Source organism: Oikopleura dioica, chromosome PAR, assembly GCF_907165135.1.
Source record: "Oikopleura dioica chromosome PAR, OKI2018_I68_1.0, whole genome shotgun sequence".
Classification (NCBI taxonomy): domain Eukaryota; kingdom Metazoa; phylum Chordata; class Appendicularia; order Copelata; family Oikopleuridae; genus Oikopleura; species Oikopleura dioica.
The window spans coordinates 2,464,622-2,481,020 of NC_137293.1; the positions used below are offsets into that span (position 1 = coordinate 2,464,622).

General features: G+C 45.9%; 1 protein-coding gene across 5 annotated transcripts; it reads right to left on the reverse strand.

Moving 5' to 3' along the window:
• Positions 1 to 567: 567 nt before the first annotated feature.
• LOC145702852 (dynein axonemal heavy chain 7-like) lies at positions 568 to 16,350 on the reverse strand. Of its 5 annotated transcripts, none has more exons than XM_081780141.1 (14): positions 16,254 to 16,350; positions 16,069 to 16,138; positions 15,893 to 15,961; positions 15,718 to 15,825; positions 14,891 to 15,189; positions 13,489 to 13,726; positions 11,209 to 13,430; positions 10,157 to 10,278; positions 1,633 to 9,972; positions 1,510 to 1,585; positions 1,355 to 1,466; positions 907 to 1,100; positions 802 to 862; positions 568 to 752 (listed from the first exon to the last, which is right to left on the reverse strand). In XM_081780141.1, the coding sequence occupies exons 1-14, from the start codon at positions 16,314 to 16,316 to the stop codon at positions 691 to 693; spliced, it is 12,036 nt and encodes a 4,011-aa protein (XP_081636267.1). In that variant the 5' UTR covers positions 16,317 to 16,350; the 3' UTR covers positions 568 to 690. The 5 variants fall into 5 exon arrangements, with proteins under 5 accessions (XP_081636267.1, XP_081636264.1, XP_081636268.1 ...); XM_081780138.1 differs by having other exon boundaries at positions 907 to 1,142; XM_081780142.1 differs by lacking the exon at positions 10,157 to 10,278 and adding an exon at positions 10,441 to 10,562.
• Positions 16,351 to 16,399: the final 49 nt, after the last annotated feature.

The following is a 16,399-nucleotide window of genomic DNA, read 5'->3' on the forward strand; positions in this document are numbered from 1 at the left end:
ATCGTCTCTGTCCTTGCCATATCCGAGATCGGTTCCCGAGTCGTCCACACTTTCTACGACACCGGTTTTCTTGAAGAAGCTTTTCTTAAAAATGGTGCTCTGACAACTGCTCAAGCGGACGCGATTTTGAACCTCATGAACGAAGATCACGATCAAGAAGTCGAAAAATTAGCGATCAACCTCGCCCGCGCCGAACTGAAGCGAAAACTGGAAGTGCCAAAGAAAATCAAGCTGTCATCAAAGCCGAAGAAACCTCTCACTGACGAAGAACTCATCAAGCTTTTTGGAGAAGCTGACGAACCATCAGCTCAGGCTCCTCAAAAGAAGCGAGCGAAGAAAATCAACAAGAAAAAGCCGAATCAAGGAAAAGCACCAAATGCGATTCGAAAGACGAAGAAACCTGCTCGACTCTAATTTTTCAAACTTTACTGCCATTTCTGATATTTCTGCAAATAAAAATTAAGAAAATTATTCAAGAAAGGGATAGTAAATGCAAGCATAGTCAGGATTCGACAAGACGAATACTGACTTAAAAATCTTTTTATTTAATTATTTTATTATTTTGATATATATATTTATAATTTACAAGATGCAGCAGAGAAATGTTGCATTAAATAAAATAGATTTTTTTATACAAATATAATTTGTTGAGTATAAAAATAAAATTTAGAAGCGAGAAGCTTCTTTCTTTTAGTCGTCCAGCGAGCAGAGTGCGCAGACACCTCGTTTGACCCAGTGAGCTTGAGGGAGGTCTGAAAAGAAGAAACGGTTAAGGGGGAGTCGTATTGGATTACGAGTTACCTGATTTGAGCTTGAGGAAGAGGACGAAGTTGGTAGAGTGACCGGTCGTGGAGAGGGTACCCTAAAGTTGATGATTATAAAAAGCAGCGGTAGTTTAAATCTCACCTTTCGTTCTGATGTCTTGTAAGTCGGGCACTCGTAGCATCCGTCCATGGAAATCTCGACCTTCTTCATCGGCTTGAACCAAATGATGGGCATCGATTCGAAAAGGATCTTGTGATGGGATTCGACCAGAGATCCGCGCTCACGGTCCCATCGGGCTCCTTCGAGGTAAACACCGGCGCAGTAGACACCATCGTCTGGCTGTGGAAGGGGGTTTGACCAGAACTGTTTTGGGAATCCTGTTTTTCGGAAATTTTAATTTAGCAACTTTCAAAAAACAAAAAAAAAATAATCAAGAAGGGTGAAAATTTCTAAAATTTCAAAGAATCATGATTTTGAAATTGAATCAATTGAGAATCATGCGATTTGATGAGAACGAAATAAGAAAGATAATTTCTTATTCTTAAAAAATGATTTTCGTGATTTTGGTAGTCATGCTTTTTTGGCAAACCTCCCGGCAGGTCGGCTGTGTCCTTTGGAAGGACTTCAAAGTCGAACTCGACGGCGTCGATAGGGATGGTGTATCGTCGGGCAAAGTTCTGTCTTGCACCAGTCAAGAAAGCCTTGAAAAGGGATGAGGATATATTTTGAGAATTATTATTTTACCTGAGTGAAGTAGAAACCAGAGAGCCAGAAGACAGTTGGCTTGCCGTTTTCGTACCATTCTTGGAAGAAGTTCAATCTGAAAAACAATTCTTGAGCTTGATTTTCGAAGAGAAAAAAGTTTACCTGGCGAGGAAATCGGTGATGTATCCAGCAAGAGGCTTGAGCGAGGGATAGGATCGTTTCATCCAAGCATCGGGGACTTTACCAATGAGCAGAGCTCGGGCGATATTTTCTAACTCGGCGTTCATGACAATGAAACCGGCGATGGCTTTCTTCATGTTGATGAGGGAGATTCGGATGGTGCGGAGCAAGTTGTTGAATCGCTCCATTTCTTGGACGAGGACAGTGTTCATGGACTCGTTGTACTCGACGGGGAATCGCTTCATTGCCGCGTCCAAGTCGAAATCGGCCGGCAGTTTGCCGAGGATATCGTTGACGATATCGCTGAGGGCTTCGTCCGAGCCACCGCCGCCTCCACCGCCAGCAGTAGCACCAGTGGTGAGGAGAATCGAGTCAAAGACCATCTTCGTTTCTTGCAATTCCTTGGTGATGTTGACGTTGTCGTGCATTCCGAAGATCTCGGGAACTTGCTCGGGAATCGTTCGGATGAACTCGAGGTAGTGATCGTAGTCGCCATCTGGTGGAATGTGGAAGAGACCGGAAGGACAGAGCTTGTGCTGGTTCTGGTGAACGACTTCGCGGGAGTAGAAGATTCGGAGGAGATCCATCAGCAATCTTCGATCCTTGTCGTCAGTAACTCGACCACCGTAGTTACACTCACCTGTGAGGTAAGTAATCGCCTCGTATGGAATTTCTTCGTACTGATTCATGAAGATCTGCAGCTGACGCACAGAAATTCGCATATCAGACTCGTTGAATCCATAGGCGATATTCCAACCGATTGGACCAAACTTTCTTCGCTCCTGGACAAGAGCGTGGAAGAAACAAAGAGAGAAAAGCAGTCGGGTGAAGGCGGATTGTTTTTCTTCGGCAACACCAGCAAAGAAAACAGGATCAGAGATTGGATCGGCCAGGTAAGAAGCGAGAATGTTGTTCTTGAGACCAGTGGGAGGCTCATTTGTCATTTTGACGGAGTTCTGAAGGACCGAAACGGGGAATTTGTCGGATGGGTAAGAAGTAAGCCAGAGTCGGAAATCGGGGTGAATGTTCTCGGGGTTCATCTCTTCGCAAAGACGCTCCATCGCGGGCATCCATGAGACTGCCAAGTGACAGTTCTGAAGACAGACCCAGGAGCCATTCTCCATCGCAGCCTTGATCATTCGCATGGCAATTGGACCCTGTCCCTGACCAAGCGAGATAGCGCCGAATTTATCTCCATCCATGGACATTTGGGAGGCAAATTTGAGTAGAGCCGCCATAGGATCGGCACCAGGGGAAAGAACGAAAACAATTGGTGAATCGCAAGAGGAATCGTTGAAAGATCCGTGCAGATCGAAAGGTGGTGGGGAGACAAAGATGTTTCCGAGCTTTTCGCTGATGAACTTTGACATGGCGGGAATGGCCTTGTCAGGTCGGAGACATCGAACGATGATCATTTTCTGCATTGGGGTGAGTTTCTCATTCCAGGGCGCGGGGTACTCGACATTGAAGGGAGTAGCGGAATCGTAAACGGCCTTCCATGACTCACAATCGGATGTGAACGAGCTTAGGAAGCCAGTAAACTGAGACAAATCAGACATACGGCAGATTTCGTCCCAGCTCTTGTCGGAGAGCCAGCCGGAGGACGGATTGGCCTTGGTGTTTTCCAAACCGACACCGCCAGTGAGGAAGAACATAAGCTCTTCGTTGGTGAGTTCATTCTTTGACTTGAGGATGTTAGTGCAGAGAATGAAGGAGAAAAGAAGTTTGTCCTTTTCGAAAAGCGATCGGCAGACGTTACAGTACAAACTGTAAGTGAAGAAGTCCTTGAGGTAGCGAAGACGCTTCTCCAAGTTCTTGGTCTTGTTAGAATCTTTGATGGCTCGAACATAGAGATTTACGAACCATTCAAGTGAGTACTGGTACATAGGATCGATGTTGGGCAACTCGGTGAGTGAGAAGAAGAGAACGGACGAGTGGAAGGCCACTGGTCGGTATCCTTCTCGAGATTCCTTGATCTTAACTTCGGTTTCTTCGGCGATCTTCTGTTTCTTTTCGATTTCGTTAGAAATGACCTTGGCTTCGTCGAGGACGGCGATGGCACCTTCATCTTCGAGAATGTTTCCTTCTGAAGCAGAAAGAGTGTACAGAATTTTGTCCTCAATTTCTTTCAGCGCCTTTTTATTTGCAGCAGATTGAAGAATGAGCTGCTGTCGCTCTTCTTCGAGCTCAGGTCGTTCTTTCGCGACGACGATACCGAGAAGCTGATCTTCAAGACCATCGGGAGTGATCATGAAGTTCAGAAGGGAGACTTTCGTGGCAAGCTCAGGGAGATAGTGAGGATTTCGAAGCTTTGTTGTGATGTAAAACTTGAACTCGGAGGAGTACTCAATGACGGACTCACCAAGTTTGATCATATCAACACCAGCTTGTCGGAAAACTTGCTTCAAGAGCAAAGGCTCGAGCGAAGGATCGAGTTCTTCACCAACGTTTTCAAGGAGAACGGGCGTACCGAATTGGATAGAGTTTTCAAGCGTTCGCATGAAGTTTCCGTCGGTAAGTTTGATGATTTCGATACCGTTTTCCTTCTCCATATTTCGGATCCACTTGTTAGCCTGTCCCTGAGGATCGATCAAGAGTGGCCATCGACGGGAGTTGTCAATGATGACACCATTGTCGCAGGAGAAGCTATCAGTGGGCAAGCCATTGATGTTATTTTCTCGGATCTTGATTGGGTCACCGAGAACGTTAGAGACGGAGAACTCTTTCGAGCATGTGATATTACGCTGAGTACACTCGTTCGACCAGTTGGCGATGATTCGTGTTCGGAAAGAAGCGACGAATGGACCAAGATAGGCGACAACACCGGAAGAAATGAGGACATCACCAGTGAGATTGTCGTACTGCTGCTGGAGTCGTTCAGCTGCTTCACCCCATCGAGTCTTTTCACCACCGAGACCGCCAATAAGCTTGTTGGCTCGGATGAGTTTCTTTTCACAAAGATCGACCTGGAATTCGAGCTGCTGTTTCTTGTCAGTAGCAGCCTGGAAATCAGCGTTAAGCTTGGCAAGTCGGTCCTGGACCTCCTTGAGTTCAGCCTGCTTGGTAGCAAGAAGAGCCATGGTTTCCTTGAGAGAAGCTTCGGCGACGGCGAGAGCGGCCTTTTTGGGAGCGACGACCTTGGCAACTCGATCGTAGATTTCCATAGCCAGTACCCACTTACAGAGACCCTCAGCGGCTGATGAGGATTTCTTGGCGTTCTCTGGGGTGAAATCAGGATTGGGCTTGTAGTCGGCTCGGATTTTCTTCATGACGGCTTCGGGAATGTTGTCCTTATCGTAAGATTTGAGTCGGGCGAGGAAACCAAGATCGGAAAGAAGCTTCTTCGAGGGGCCCCAGTAATCGTTGACCTTCTTGGTACCACCGTTTGGATCGTTGATCTTGTCGGGTTTCACTTCCAACATAATACACACACCTTCCATGACAAGCTTGACACCAGCGGGTGGATTGGACATAGTCTTGATGACACCAATATCAGCTGGTTTAATAGTGTCGAGGGCTTTCAGGGCGGATTCAAGTGCGGGGATAGCTTCAGCAAGCTCTTCCTCACATTCCTGTTTCATCGCAGCGGATTTTTGCGCCTCAGCGTTCGCCTCGGCTTCATCTTTCAAGACAACAACAGTCTTTGCCTCTACCTCAGCGGTTTCAACTGTGATGACTTCCATAAGCTCAGCGTTTTCTTTCGAAGCGATGACGAGCTGCGGCTGGAGATCTTCAAGCTCTTTCTGCATAGTAGCGACCTGCTCTTCTGCAAAAGCGAGTTTTTCGAGACCGACGACGTATCGATTTCGAGCCTTAAGGACAATATCTCGCTGGTTTCCAAGAAGATTCTTGAAAGAAGCGATCAATTCCAAATACGAGATTGGAGTCACATAGTTGTGTCGACCAAGTTCGCGGAGATAGTCATGTGACAGTTCTCGAGCAGAGACGTGGAAGTGCTTGCAAATCGGGATGATTTCTTTTCGCTCGTGAGCGGAGAGCTCAACTTCTTCGAGGAAGTGGTTGGCGACTCGCTCGAGGGCTTCTTCGGGCCAGGCCTTGAACCAATCGATAGTACAACAGTTGATAAGGGAGGGGAACTGTCGAAGACGCTCTCTGAAGGCATCACCAATCGGCGAGAAAGCGATGATAATATGGAGATTTTCCTTGCATCGCTGGACGAAGAAGTTAAACATTTCAAGTGGAGAAAGATCAGCATCTTTTCCAAATCGCTGGGCGATAACTGGTCGGACGAGTTCGATGAGTTCTTGCTTCTCATCAGCTGCGTAGAGATTGGCAACTTCACCGGTGTTAAGAAGAGAATCGATGTCTTCGAGGAAAGACTCTTCTTTGATCTGCGAATCAGTGATGAGGAAGATCATTTTCTTACCAAGACCACCAGCGTTCTTGAGCAGAGCTTTGATATCATCTCGCCACTCTGGGACACCGTAGGTCTTCGAAATTTCAGGCTGGAAGGTGCTCATGCCAGCCATGAAGCCAGCAAGGCGGGTGAGAGACTGTCGACCGGAACCACCGACACCAACAAGGAGGGCATTTCCACCAGGAGACTTCAGGACTCGACAGATTCGAGAAAGATGCTCGAGCACGTATCTGAAGATTACGAGGGAGAGCGGAGCCTTGTTAACAGCGTTGTACTCTTCAATCGATGTCTGGACGACTTCCTGGAATTCCGTGAGCGAAGTGATTTCTTTGTAAAGACGATCGTCGCCTTCAGCGCCGAGTTCCATGTAATCACCGAAAATGAGCGATCGACAATCTTCTTCAGAAACTGGTCGACCACCCTGTTTCAAGTGAGTGAAGACTTTATCGAAGTCTTTTGAGAAGTAAGTCTTTGTGACTTCCTTCAGCAGTTTGAAGAGCCAGGCACCGTCAGAATCATCGACAAGTCGATCGTAGAAGACTCGGAAGATTTCGTGAACGAAGAGTCGAGTCATGTAGTCTTTGTCTGGCACAGTATCTTTCTTCACAACGAGACAACCCATAATGACACGGGAGAAATCTCGCAAGTTGAAGATGTAATGTGACTTGGCCGGTGTGGGGAGAAGGTTTTCCATTGCCTGTTTGTAGATAAAAGTCGTGGCTTCGACGATTGGCTTGGTGACGCCCTTGATGTCGCCGGAGAAGTTGTTAGCGCTGAAGTAGCCATCCATGATCGTGCCGAAGATCTTCGACATAGTGTCATCTGAGAATGGCAACATGGTGATCAAATTAAAGTGACGGAGGAATCGCTGGGTGACGACCTGTCGGGAACCACCGGGTGGACCCATTGCGCCCATGAAGAGAATATCCTGGAGACCGATAGGAGAAGTATCTTGAAGATCGTACCACTGGTGATGATCCAAGTACTGTCTCATCAATTCAATAGGAGGCTGTGCGCCGTAGATTTCTCGGGTAGGCATGTTCAAATCATCGACAAAGATGATGGCCTTCTTTTGAGCTGGAGGACCGTACACACCTTTTCTTCGCTTGTCCAACCGACTCATGATCAAATTCTGGGTTTGCTGAGCGGTGGTTTTGGCGGAGAAGTTAATAAAGTTTGTGACAAACTTATCTTCGGGGATGCCAGTCATGAGTTTGCCCTTGACGTAAGCAGATTTACCGGTACCAGTTGGCCCACAGAAGAGAACTGGTCGATCGTGCATGACACAGACGTGGATCAAGTAATGAGTTCGAGCAGTGTCCATCGTTGGGACGATGACGTTCTGAAGATTGTCGCCTGGTCGGATGTCGACGCCGCTCTTTCCCTGAAGGAGTTTGTTCCAGCTAGTCCAAGAGCCCATTCCTTCAATCTTGAAATAGGTGTCGTAGACGTAATCGGAAACAGGGTTCTCGATCTTGGTGATGCCTTCTGGTGGTGGGTAGTCCTCATGTTTGCCCTTCTGCATGGTGAGAATGAAATCAGAGAACTTGGCTCGCGAGTCCAAATCGCAAGAAGCAGCGATTGACCAGATAAGAGAGAAGATGAAAACACCGTGAATCCAGGATTTCATGTTTTTCTTGGCGTTGTCTTGGGCACAGACTTCAGCGTCGAGGTGCATCTCGAACATGTACATGAGCGATCGGACCTGCTGCATGTCAGTGGTGACGAGGACTTCCTTGCACTTCTTTCGCAAGAATTCCAAGGATGGATCGATGAACCATTCGAAAAGGCCATTAATAAGCTCGCTGTGCTCTTGAATCACTTCTGGGAGGGTCAAAAGCCAGGATTTGAACATTGGTCGCCAACCGATGGATCGAGGCTCCATGTAAATCATACCACATCGGGAGACAGTGGCGGGAGAGGCTTGCGAAAGATCTTGGGTTTCGAAAATGAGCGACATCTCGGGAGTACATTGGATAATCTCACCAGACATGAGACACAGTTTTTTGTTATCATCGAGTACGGTGTTCATAGACTCAATCCAAAGGGTATCAATGGGACCGTCGAAAAGGACCCACTTTCGATCGCTAGTTGGCGTGGAAGCGAACTGTCGGAAGATTGTGGCGACGTTTCCATCGGACCATTCGTGAGAAACGGGATCGAATTGACCGAAAAGCTGTCCCATGGTGATAGCTTTAGGGTTCACAGTTTTGTACTTGACTTTTTCGACCAAGTTACCGGCCTGTTCGTGTTGGATCTCATTCATCCTGTTCGACATTTCAGCCAAGACGTGGAGGCATTGAGTTTTTCCGGAAAATGGGTCACCAACCAACATAAAACCGTGACGAACGACCATCATTTCGTAAGTCTGGATCAGCTTCTCGAGGAAGGCAGGGACGGGCTGGATGCCAAAGTCGGCGCAAACAGCGTGTGCAGTTTCGAGGAAGACTTTGTAGTCGGCTTCGGGGAGCTTGATACCGGGGAACAAATCCGAAGTGATACCGTGGAAGAGGGGAATATCGTGCGACAAGAATTTTGGCAAGTTAACATCGATAATCGATCGGAGAGTCAGGATATCTTCGTTTTCATCTGGGAACTGGAGCTTCAAGTTACCACAGGAGACCAGGACGGCCTTGACGGCTCGCATACCGTAATCGTAATGGAACTGTGAGGACAGCTGTTCGGAACAAAGTCGGTATGTCATCACGATCTTGACGGACAAGGGCTTGGCATTGAGGAAACCGCATGAGTAGAGCGAAATCTCCGAAATGAGGGCGTAGTCGGGAACCATCATAGCGACGGTTCGGAAAAGAACCTTCAAGTTATCGGGCAGCTCGGATCGACCAGCGTAACCAGGGTTCATAGTGATGGCGACGAAGCAGTTAGGATTGAGTGTCAGTTCGGTGCCTTCGAAGTCAAAGGTCTTAACATCGTTCTGGACGGCGCGCTGGATGCACAACATCTGCTGCGCGATGACGGACAAGACTTCAAGTTCGATACGGTTGAACTCATCAAAGCACGCCCAAGCACCAGCAGAGGCAAGACCCTTGAAGAATTTACCCATAGCGAGGTAATCGAGACCATCGGAACAGTTGAAGACAACACACTGGACGGCGAGGGCCTTGGCCAAATCCTTGGTTGTCTCAGTTTTACCGGTACCGGCGGGACCTTCAGGAGCACCACCCAAGTTGAGGTAGAAAGCGCCGACAAGGGTTCGGTAACAACGATCAGTAAGGGGCGTGATGACGAGTCGGAAGGAGTTTCCGAGGTATTCGTAAGCGTACTTGACGTCGGCGTTGATGATATGGGCCCGGACCTGATCGTTCTGCCAGTAGTAACGGAGTTGAGCCAGCCAGTTGAAATCGGTCGACAGCTCGACGCCTTGGCTGGCCATGTCGTCGACGACATCACGAGCGTGGACGTCGAGGGTGACGAGAGCACCAAGAGTTGTTCGAGTTTGTCGAGTGAGCTTGCCTCGGACGAGTTCGACAATGTCCATCAAATCGGAGGTCAATTTCTTTGAATAGTTCTTGAGACCTTGGTTTCCTTCGTTGTCGATCGATTCCTGGACTTCGGAAGTCCAGAACATTTGGGTGACACCGAGAACGATCTGACCAGGCCATTCCTTGACCCACTGATTTCGCGCTTTCTTGACGTAATCGTCCTTGGCGAGGATGAACACGTGACGAACAGAGATGATCATGACTTCTTCGACTTGGAGGAGCCACTTTTCGACGGAACCACGAGCATCAGAAGTGGAAATAAGGGTGGAAAGACCGACGGATTCGCCTTCGGATGAAATCATTGACTTGATATCCAGGTTGGGCAGGAATTCGAGCTTGGCGATACCTTCGAAGCACTTTTTCAAGTGAGGCTGCACGCGAGTCGGGTCTTTTGTTTCGGAAAGAATTTCCAACATTTCGTCGTTTGAAAGGAAGAAAAATCTAAAGTTAAATTTAATTAATAAGCTTAATAAATTGTTATTTCTGCGAAATTTTGCTAAAGCCGGCGGCCTGTTACTGAATTAAAATATTTATAACTTGCTCTGCAGATAACTGATTTGCTAATTGATGAATTCCTGCGGAAAAGGACAAAAATAATAATTGATAAATGAAGAGTGCTGCTTGCCTGGGGAAGAACAATCGTTTCTTTTCCAAATATGCGTTGAGACCTTTCATAATCTTATCTAAAAGATCATTTGACTGAACCATCTTGTTCAAGAAGGTTGAATCTCCACCAACAGCGACGACCTGAAAGATAAAAACTCAACGACAGTTGTTAAGGTTATCAAAATATTGCGTTGCTGAAAATGCTTCTTCGGGTAAAACAATATAAACGGGCTTATACGATTCAAAAAATCTGCTTGCAATTAAAAAGATGCATGACTTTATGTACGACATTGTCTAAAATACCTTGAAAAGTAAAGCCGCTTCTTCTCGAGATAGGCATTCAGCCCTCTCATTATACTTTCTAGGAGCGAAACGCATTCTCGCAGAGTATTCAGCAAGTTAGGAATGTCGTTGGCAACGAGAACCTATTTTTAAAATTATTAATTATTAAATTAATAATTATATTTTCAGAACTTTCGTATAAACAGGTTTTTTTTAAGACAGCTCCTCAACTGTGGAGCGGTTTTCAGTATCTTTGAATGGAGATATTTCAATTATCTCTTTTGCATCATGTAGGGGAGGCTCCATAGTGTGTTAAATAAGCTTTTGGTGTGTTCATCTTAATCGGTGGTGGTGCAATGACGTCATCATTCCGTAATGCTGCATCTTTTGTCGTCGGCACCCAAAAATTGAAAAGTGGTAAAAAACAATAAACTTATGTTCTTATCGCGCAGACGTCTTCCTCACATCAGTATAAAGTTTTTCTGATGTTTTCTGGTGTCAGTACAAATGTTGGTGGTGGAGTAATGACGTCATCGCCAATTTTTCCTATGATTTTAGTGTATTTTTGACTATCTGATTACTCCACCACCAGTGATGGTGTTGACACCAAATCCTTATTTAACACACTACAGACCTTCTATAACAAGATACAAAAGAATGAATAAAAAAATCTTGACTCCAAGGTATTCAAAATCGCTCCACAGTTGAGGAGCTGTCTTAAAAAAAACCTGTTATAAGAATTTGGTATTTTAGTTTCTTAGCTTGAAAGTTATGTACGAAAAGACTTACACTTGGGTCGTTCTTCGTTGCAGTCATAACTTCTCTCCAATTCGTATCGACTTGTTTGAACATTCTTCCTTCCTCAGGCATCTGCGCCATAATATCCTCCGAGGAGAAAATCGGTTCCAAATACAGCCACTGAGACTGCACCTTGAGCCATTCATCCAGAGTGTCCTGAATTCTCAACAGTCGCTCTTCCCAGTCTTTAATCTCGCTTTCAATCGGTTTAATGAACGGGGATCCGCGCATCGTTTGTGTCTTGACAATTTGATCGTCCAGCATCGTTTGGATTTCGTCCGTACTGGCGAGGATGCAGATGCCGTCTCTGTACTCGACCAAGTTGAACTGGATCGGCTCCCATTCTTCCATCATCTTGTACATCGCCTTTTCGAGCGAATGTTCCTTCGTAGCTGCGCCGGAGATGCTCTCGAACTGCTCCATGTATCCTTCAAGTCCCATCTTGAGAATCTTCCTCAGACTCGTTCCAGCATCAGGAGTCAAATCAAAGCCACAAATGTCAGACATTTGTTTCCAATGTCGCTCCCGGATGCCAGGATTGCAGAGCGTCGCAATCATAGGAACATGTTCCTTGAAATTCTTGATATCGTCCATTGTACCAGACGTGAGCTTGACGAGAATGTTGACTGGGGCACCTTTGCCCTTGGCCGTCTTGCCTTTGGGCTGCTTTTGATCGCCGCCGGCGCGCTTTTCGAAGAGCTTGTTTGATTTGTAGGTTTCTCGGAACATGTCGTCGATTTCGTTGGAGATTTTTTCGGCTTCCAAGGCAAGGAATTCGCCGTCGAACCACTTTTTCTGCTGCTTCTGCCAGTTTGCAACGTTGTTGTACATGACCTGGTAGGGTTCCAGCTCTTTGGAGAGCAATTCCAGCGCAGGATATGTCGTTTGCTCCCACTGGAAGAGTTCTTCTTCTCGATTGATCGCTTCGACATTGGCGTTTGCTTGGGCAATGCGTCGTGAGATGCCCTGGCAATCTTTGACGTACTGGTGGATGTGTTCTGGATCGCCGCAGTTTTCCAAATCGGCGATTCGTTCTCGCTCGGATTCGATATCCGCGACGAGTTTTTCTCTTCGCTCTTTGAGCGCGCTCTGTTTCTCGTTCTGCGACTTTTCGATGAGCAGCGAGTTCGCGGCGAAAACCGGCTCGATGTTCGTTGGCCAGGTGAAGGCGATCGCGGTTCGGAGAAGATCTCCTTCGGGGAAGAAGTGCACGTCCATCATGAACAAGAATCGATCCAGCATCGACATGAGCTGATCATCGATGTTCTTGAGCTTGGTTTCCTTGATTTCCTTGATGTAATCCTGGATTTTGACGAGTTCTTCGGTATCTTCTGGCTCTCGCTCGGCACGGTCCTTGATCACTTCGAATTCTTTGATGACTCGTTCGACCTCGTGTCGGTGTTTCGAGGCCAGTTTGTTGACGATCGTTTCAGCGTGTCCGCGAGCAGCAGCGATAAGACCATGCTTCGCTTCTTCGTAGTCGAGTTTCGTGACTTCGAAGAAGTTGAGACAGGGGATTTCGTAGATCTCCTTGACAAGTTTTCGGAACTTGTTGACCTTAGCGGTCGCCTCGGCGAAGGTGAAATCGGTGCGCAAGAAGGCTTTGACTTCTTCTTCGTCTGTTCCGTCGATCAGGTGCGCGTACTTTTCGTTGTACTTGTCCAGCTCTGCCTGGGTGGACTTGAAGAGCTTTGCGAGCTTGAGCTTCACACGCTTGATGATGGGATCGACGACGGTGGAAGGAAGAGCGGTATTATAGTGAACACTGCCTTGTCCATCGTCAGCAACGATTTGCTCGTCGATGAGTGGGATGGTAGCGAGGGAGTTTGAGATTCGGTCGATGATTTCAACTGCGCTTTCTTCAAGCATCTTGAAAGATGGGTAGAATTCCAACTTGTTTTCAAGGGTGATTCGCATCTCGAACTGCGGCGGCTGCGCCTGGTCGAAAAGATCTGCCCATGAAAGAAGCGTCTTCTCCTTGAGTCGTTGAAACTGCTGTTCAATGACTGTCTTTGCGGTCTTTCTGAATCCATCCTCGGTTTCGTATTCTGGCGCGACTTGTGGGGTAGCGAAGATGGCGACGAGTTTGGGAATCCAGCGATTTTGGAGAATATTCTCTTCTTTTTGAAGCTCGAATTTGACGTTCAAGAGGAGCTGCGAGATAGGCTGGCCCCAATCAGCAGCGAGTCGTTTCAAATCGATCAGGTCTTGGGCTAAAAGAGAGATTGATAGACGAAGAGCTTAGGTTCAGTTCTAGAGTGGTTGACTTACTGCTAAAGTGGTTGTAGCAAAGCTGAAGAGTGTCCTGCATGCAGGGGCGCATGATCCACAACTTGTTCTTGAGTTGGGCTCGAGTCTTCTTGAACTTTGCCTTTCCCATTCGGCACGACTTCGACGGCATTGGCTTCCGGGCTGGGCGGTTTTCCGGCTTGTCTTCGGGAAACTCCATCGGACAGGTGACTCCATCTTTGGGAAGAATGTCCACTCGGGGGGAGACCGTCAAAGTGTTCTGAAAATTGATGAGCGGAGTTCGAAGAATCGATGAAATTATTATTTCTAAACAGCACAAAGGCTACAGAAATCGAGAAATAATGAAATTTTAGCAAAAAGAAAATATAAATCGTAAAAGTGGAGTGTCCCAACTTGGGACGACAAGTGAAACAGAGAAAAAAAGCACTCTTTTCTAGAATTCGCTCAGTTCGGAAAAGAAAAGATAAAAGTTCAACTTCGAGAATTTCAACGACGGAGCGGGCGACTCTTATTGGCCAGTCGCGCCAGTGAGAAGTTCTCACTGAGAACTTTTCATCGAGAATCTGGCTTCTCAGAAAATAGCTCTAATGTGGATTATCTTTCGTTGAAGACTTCAACTCTTAAGGATATAGCCTGTAAAATTCAACTTTCGTAGCGGCTAAACGCGAGGTCGGATCTTTTTCATTTCAAAAGCAATCCTACCTAAAAATGCACGAAAAACTCAATTCTGGTATATTTTTTAAAATTTTCACCTAAATTTTTCTCTCTAGAGCGACTCGAAATCTTACGATCGCGATTTCTCAAAATTTTTCCATTAATTCGCTAAAACTAAACCGTGTTCTCTGTTGTCATGATGCTTAGCTAGAAAATTGAGGGAATAAAATTCTCAAACTCGATCAAATTTTCATTCTAGTATTATCCTCTTTCTTGCTCTTGCTTTTCTTCCCTGCGCGCTTTATCGCGTGTAGCCAATCAGAGCGCTAGCAAAAACACGCACGCTCTCCCGGAAAAAAGGAGGCGAGAGAGCGAGCGCCGAGCGCAGCACTTTTCATAGCTTCTGCGCGCTGAGTTAGCCTCATGGAAATGGCTGTAAAATCGGTTTCTTTCGGACTTAGAGAAAACTAAACCGTCAATTTTGTAGATAAAGGTCTAAAGAACCTACCTATCGAAAAAACTCGACCGATTTAGTGAAAAACTTTCGAGGAATCGCGATCGTAAGATTTCAAATCGCTCTAGAGAGAAAAATTCAAGTGAAAATTTTTAAAAAAGTACCAAAATTGAATTTTCCGTCCATTTTTAGGTAGGATTGTACTTGAAATGAAAAGATCCGACCTCCCGTTTAGCCGCTACGAAAGTTGAATTTTACAGGCTATATCCTTAAATTTGAACTTCTACTAGAGTTGATGGAATTTTTTTCTTTTACCTTGACTCTCCAGGCTCGAAGCGATCCAAAAGCAACTTCTTTGGCCTCATCCAAAGTGTCCTCGATCAGCGCGGGCGCATCAGTCGTCGAGTTCTTTAGGCTTTTGGGAAGTCGTCTGGCCACTCGCCCGAGGCCGATTTCGATCATTCCTCGCTCGACGGGTTCCAGGTCGGCCGCGTTGACAGCATCTTCCAGTTTGATGTAGTTGAGTCGCGTTTGGCGCATCTTTGACATCATTGTTTCCGGCAACTCAGGCTTGTTATCTGAGTCACCGCCCTGTGCTTCGATTTCTTCGAGAGCTGAAATGATTCAATGAAAAAAGTGACATTATTCTCATTTTCGACCAACAAATTTCACCGGTATTGAGATAGACTATCTAGTTCGGCTCAAAATCGAGAAGCCACTTGCGGCTTCGAGTAAAAGAAAACGGTAAGCCTCGTTTTGTCCGGCTTACTAATGGGTATTCTCAAACTCGAAGCCGCAGGGGGACTCTTGATTTTCAGCAGCTACTACTAGGTATTTTATTGTACAAACTATCTCAATTCCAGTAAAGATTTGTCGTTCAGAGGTGAGAAGGTCGTGGTTTTATCTTTGCTTGCCATGTAAAATTGGCAAAAAATGCGGAAGATGGCAAAATAGTCGCGACTTCTATCAAAAACCGTTTTTACCATGAAATCTATCAAAACCGCAAAACCTACCTTCCAAGAAATGCGCACGGCAGAACTGAATCAAAGAGGTTGAAAATTGGAAAACATTTTCATCCTTGAGGATGTTCTAGAAACCGTCGAAAATTCTCACTTTTTAAAAATGGTTTTTGTTGAGCTTACCTTCTTCTCTCTCTTCCATCGCCTTTTCGAGGATTATTTTGTCCAACTTCGTCGTCATCGCTTGAGAACGACTAGTGAATTTCTTCTTGGCAATTGGGAGATTTTTCGCTTTTACAAGGTTGACAATCATTTTTCAATAAGGAAATTTCAAGTTAAAAAAGAGAGCAACCCATTCCTTCATCGTGGCGCTTCATAACGGCTTCAAAGGTGATCTTTTCGCGCGGATTGATCGGCAACTTTTTGCCTGCCTGATTTTTCGGTTCCAGATTTTTAAGAAAAAAAGTGTTTAAAATTCGGTAAATAACAAATTATTGCATTGAAAACGAGAAAAAAATAACTAATCTTAGAAACCTAACGAAGGCGACGGGAGACAGTCCTTGTCGGGCTCCATTTTTTGTGTTTGGACTGACTTGATTTGGTGCTAAAATGGTGCAGTTTTGATTTTGATAACTCATATGAAAGAAAATTTTTCCGAATTAATTCAAGAATTTATTGAATAAAAATGCCCCTTTGAGCAAAAAAGCGTAAATACTCACGTGCTTCCGCCTCGAATTCAGTCCAAATTCAAACTGACCCCAATCCGTAAAAACATTAACCATCCCTTGATTGTTCTAGAAACGCCCTCAAAATTTCAACCCTTGATTTTAACTTTGTCGTTTCTACGTATCCGAAACCGCTCCTT

Excerpts from the sequence above, each read along its gene's own strand:
- LOC145702852 (XM_081780138.1), bottom strand. The coding sequence starts at position 16,316 with ATGGTTAATGTTTTTACGGATTGGGGTCAGTTTGAATTTGGACTGAAT. Across the intron at positions 9,973-10,156 it reads AAACGATTGTTCTTCCCCAG|ATTTTTCTTCCTTTCAAACG; the intron begins GCAAGCAGCACT and ends ATTTAACTTTAG. Across the intron at positions 863-906 it reads ACAAGACATCAGAACGAAAG|GGTACCCTCTCCACGACCGG; the intron begins GTGAGATTTAAA and ends CATCAACTTTAG.